The sequence below is a fragment of the Cryptomeria japonica genome, chromosome 10, assembly GCF_030272615.1.
Source record: "Cryptomeria japonica chromosome 10, Sugi_1.0, whole genome shotgun sequence".
NCBI lineage: Eukaryota > Viridiplantae > Streptophyta > Pinopsida > Cupressales > Cupressaceae > Cryptomeria > Cryptomeria japonica.
The window spans coordinates 191158994-191164553 of NC_081414.1; the positions used below are offsets into that span (position 1 = coordinate 191158994).

Sequence of the window (5560 nt, forward strand, 5' to 3'; positions counted from 1 at the left end):
AACTTTTTCTAGAGTAATCATCAACAAATATCACATAATAGAAGAATCCCCCTAGTGATAGTAATGACATTGGACCACACAAATCAGTGTGGACAAGTTCTAGTATAACTTTTGATTTGTGTTCACTTGAGGGAAAGGACCCCTTTGAGTTCTTCCCTAGAGCACATCCAATACAAGTTCCAACATGATCAGATTTTAGATTGGGTAATCCTGTGGTAATTTTTCCTATAGAAGGTAGGGCACTAAATCGAAGATGTCCTAATCTGCTATGCCAAATTTTATTAGAGTTTGATAATTCATGATTTAGTGCTTGTTTGTGAGTATTACATAATTTATATAAACTACCATCTCTAGATCCAATAGGAATATCATTCTTTATATTAGAGTTTTTAGGCCAGAGGAGAACTTTATCTTCATGGAAGGTGACACGATATCCTTGATCATCTAGTCCTTAAATAGAGACCAAATTCCTTTTGATACCTGGTACAAACAGGACATCTTTCAATTGTAATGTAACTCCCGTTCTTAATTGAATTAAGCAGGTCCCAATTCCTTTCACTGGATAGGTCGAACTATCTCTAAAGACGGTTATGTGTCAATATGCTCCACTGTCGATTATCCACATATGTTTGTTTGAGTTTAGTTCGCTTGATAAGGCTAAGAAAAATAGAGGATTCTCTACTTCCTTGACTTCAGCTATGGTTGCCTGGGCTTCCTTTCTTTCTAGGCAGAACCTGTGAGTGTGTCCAAATTTATCACACTTGTAGCATTGAATCTTGGAGAAGTCTTTGATTTTTTGATTATTTTCTCTCTTCCATTTGAACTTTCTTTTCTTCCCTTTGTTTCTTGTGTTAGCATGTAGTGCTTGAATTTCTCCCCCTTTGTTTGGACCCAATCATCTTGTGATTAGTTGAGATTCTTCTTGAGTACAATCATTCTTGAGTTGATTGAATTTTGGAAGTGTCGGACAAGCACTAATGCCTTGAATAAAGGATTCCCAACTAGATGGTAATCTCTTAAGTGCTATTAGAGATAGCTCCATATCATTTATATTATTCCTAGTAGTTGACAATTGGTCTTTTAGTTCTGAAATCCTCAATGAAATAGGATGTGATTGTTTCTCCTTTGTTCATGTAGATATGCATTAATTGTTATTTTAAAGTGAGCAATCTGCTTGCATTATTTATTTCATATGAGTTTTGAATGGTTGGGAGAATGTGATCTTTAACAACATCAATTATGATTTTCTTAGCATTGTTGTTGTGTATTTTCCAGGTTGTTTTCTCTGGCTTGTCTTCAGGCATTTTTGTATCTTCCTCTATGTATGCATCTAGTTTGAGTTCTTGAAGAATTGCTGTTATTTGAATTCTCCATGAGACGAAGTTGGATGTGCCTTCCAGTCTATCCTCCACTCTAACACTGTTCACCATGATTGTTTTTCCTTTGATTCTGAGTGAAAGTCTGAATTTTTTAAGAAAAGAAATGTCACTATTTTATTATTTATCTACCAACTTGGCTCTGATACCATGTTAAGGAATTTAGATTAGAGATAGAGAATACAACTGTCTATTAATATGTAGTGAGGATAGACTTTAATAAGATCACTGCAATGAATATGTTTTACCTCCGATGTGTGTGTATATATATATATATATATATAACTCTAACTATTAATGTTCTATGATAATTTCAACAACTTGTTGGTTCGTGAAACTGCCACGGTTATTGGTTTTAGTTCACAACAAGTGTCGATGCCTATAAATAAAAGGATAAAGAGTCATGTCCACGTAGGGGTATGAATTGTACGTGGCTTATGCCAAATAGACTCATGAACCTACGGAGACATGACCCTTCATTCAATGTCATTATATATTACTTGCTTCAATCCGAATGAAGCTAGGATTAAATTGATGTCTAGGATTGAAGATTAATTTGATTAAGGATTGATGATATGAATTATAATTATTTAAGTGGTTGGTAGTTGGGGATGAATGATTAAGATTAATTTAGTTATTAGATGAATAAGATTTAAAGTTAATTTTGTTTAAGATTATAGAAGTTTTAAATAAAAGTAAAAAAAAAAAGTGACATATAGATAAATGAGAGGGTAAACTACTTAATTAGCTAAATGGGTAATCTAATTAATTATTATTATTTTTAATTAATTAACATAAGAGGCTAGATAAAACTAGTGATATAGAATATTTAAAATGTAAGAATGAATTTTAAATTATTTTGCCTTTGCAAAATTGAATTTTTTGTTGCAATCATTATTCCAATTCTTGTTCAATAGGTCACCAAATAGAACCACCTAAATTCATTTTGACTTTAATAAATTTTCTTGAATGTTAGTATCTTACATATTTAACTGTTATATTTTATTAATTATTTAATTTAATTTTTTAATTATAATTTTGTTGAGAGAAATTTTATAATGATAATGGTAAATTTAATGAAAAAAAATTTAAAATATAGTTGATATATACTTAAAAGAATAATTTTTATTTTTTTTAATTTATTTTTGTTTTTATTTTATTTTAATTTATTTATTTATTTTTTTCATCATTTATGGGTCAAAGTCGATAAGGCTAAATATCCATACCCTACTCCTTTGTATAATTTGAACTTGTAATCTTTCTAAAGTATAATTTTTTTATTGAAATAACAATTTATAATTTTTTAAGAAGACAAATTTAAATTTATGTAGAAATACTTTTTCAAATAAAAATAATATAATAGAATTAAAATTAAACAATATATGTAAAATAAAATTAATAGAGATACACTAAATACATGAAAATTATTTTTTAGGTTTGAAGTTAATAAATTTGTGTTATATATAGATTTGGTAAAATCCTTTAAAGATAATTTTATTAAATTTATTTTATGTACATTATTTATTTTATTTTTATTTATATAAATTTTTTTACCTAGAGATACACTAAATACATGAAAAGTTATTTTTTAGGTTTGAAATTAATAAATTTGTGTTATATATAGATTTTATAAAATCTTTTAAAGATAATTTTATAAATTTTTAGTTCATGTACATTATTTATTTTATTTTTATTTATATAAAAGATTTTTCTTAGTTTTTTTTAAAAAAATAAATAATATATATTTCTTGTTTTTCTATCTCTTTACTCCATAAAGAAATATATGTATTATGTGAAAAAAGAGTTGTGTAGAAGCATTGATATATTCAGATTAGAGCTCTCCACATTTAAATCATTTAAAGCAAATTATATAGATTGACTAAGAACTCAAAATAAGCAAGAAAATTGATTACACTTTTGAAAATTTGAGTCAATTTAATAAATTTCATAATGAATTAGAAAGAACTTCAAGTCTCATCTACACAATACAAACTCCTAAAAAAATTAATCACAATTAAAAAAAATTAAATCAAATTTTAAAAAATGATAACCTCCTTCAAAATATTTTTTTTAAATATATTTTAAATAACTCTTTTAAAAATAAACATATTAATTTATATTAATAACATTCATTTTAAAATTATATAGTTATTTTATATTAATATTTCTTTACCTATATTTATAATTTTGACTGTACAGTACAGTCCAGTTATGTGGCTGTGTTAACTCACTCTTTTTATTGTTGTAACTTCTGTTTACACTAAAATTCTTAGCTTTTTACCCACTTAATTTTTTTTATTAATATTTATTAAAAATACGTTTTGTCTTATTTTATCTTTACTATAAGCCGTGACCTCAAGCTATTATTAGGCGAAGTAAAAAAATAGCTAATTCTATCTTTAGAAATACATGTCGTCCATATAATTTTTTTTAAGAAAATGGTCTATAAATATAGTGAGATCTTGCTTCAATAAATGTATTTTGTCTCTCTTTTTATAGTGTGGGTGAGTTTGCGCTGGTGATTGAAAATATGGATGGCAAAGACGATCTTCATCATAACCAGGGAGAAGATGAAAAATATACTTTTGATAAATATTTTTGTGATAGTGATGAACTTGAAGATGAAAACCAGGTAACTGATTTCTTTGAGCAGGAGCATCATGAGAAGAAGATAAACATATATACTGTTGTGAAGGAGGAAGATATATGCCAGCGCCAAGAAGAGGGAATGGCAAGTGTTTGCTCCATCCTATCCATCTCTAGAGATGAGGCTGTTATTCTTTTGCTTCACTTTGGGTGGGATTTCCAGAGGGTGATTGATGAGTGGCTTGTGAAGGAGGAGGACATAAGAAGAGATTTAGGGCTATTCAAAACTAGGGTTTCAGAGGTTGATCCAAATTCAGTGATGGAATGTGGTGTTTGCGGTGATAGTTTTAGCATCAATGGAATGAGAGGAGGCACTTGTGGGCATTATTTTTGTATTGGGTGTTGGCTAAACTGGATTCAAGAAATAATAGATCAAGCAGGAGCAAGATGTCTCAGACTGAAATGCCTTGAACCATTTTGTAAATGTTCTCTAGGTCAAGAAATGGTGCTTTCTTTATTGGTTTCTTGTGAGGAACGTTATCTAAAAATGTACAGACAGTACCTTGTTAGGTCGTATGTTGAAAGCAAGAAAACAATCAAATGGTGTCCAGCCCCTGGTTGTGAGTATGTTGTTGAAGTGGGTAATCATGGAAGTGGGTCAGGGTCATATGAGGTTACTTGTGAATGCTGTTATGAGTTTTGTTGGAACTGTTTAGAGGAAGCTCATGGTCCAGTAGATTGTGAGATTGCAAAAAAGAGTATGTTGGAGAACAATGATTTTGGGAAAACAAAGCCTTGCCCCAAGTGTAATTCTGCCATTGAGAAAGGTGGAGGTTGCAGGCATATGACTTGTGTATTTCCATGTTGCTTTGAGTTTTGCTTGTTTTGCCTTGGCAGTTGGTTCGACCATGATGCTCATTATGCCTGTGATTGGTATTATGATAGTTAAGATGATGTAGTAGAGAGAGAATGAAATGGAAATATCATTAACCATTATTATGTGTGCTGGGCAGCTAATGAATCTTGAAAGAAAGAATTGTAGCTTAAAGTGAAAACACAGGTGTCAACTTTCAGTGCAGCCAGTTTAATTGATGGCGTAATTGTCACTCCATTATTTTAATATATGACCATTCACTTCATGGATAGGAGCAGTGAGCATGACTTGATTTGAGTTTCATCTGATTTCAATAATATTAATGGTGTAGAAATACGATCAAAATAAATTGCAAACTGTGAAAGGCAAGTAATTTGGAAATGAATTTGTAAACGAGAAGTCTGCCAAAACATTTAATAAATTAAATTAAAGGTCTGACATTAAATTACGTAGATTGACATTGGGCATACAGCTTAATTACAGCATATTTCTTGCAAAATCCTCCTAGTGATGCATTTCAACTGAAAGCCAAGGAAATGAATAAGATGCAAACATTCTGTTAACAATCATTATCATGAGCAGGTAGCTAATATCAAGGGTTTACAAAATTTGAAGAGATCTTTTTAAAAATTGCCAAGAGTTTTCAAGATTGTATATTAATACCTATAATAATTCAAATTGATAGCAGTTTTTATTCAACAATGTTTTTTGTTTAATTTGTATT

The 5560-nt window shown here is 29.4% G+C and overlaps 1 protein-coding gene across 1 annotated transcript; it reads left to right on the plus strand.

Annotated features, from left to right (window-relative positions):
• Nucleotides 1–3906: 3906 nt before the first annotated feature.
• LOC131079193 (probable E3 ubiquitin-protein ligase ARI8) lies at nt 3907–4911 on the plus strand. The gene has a single exon (XM_059212306.1). The coding sequence runs from the start codon at nt 3907–3909 to the stop codon at nt 4909–4911; it is 1005 nt and encodes a 334-aa protein (XP_059068289.1).
• Nucleotides 4912–5560: the final 649 nt, after the last annotated feature.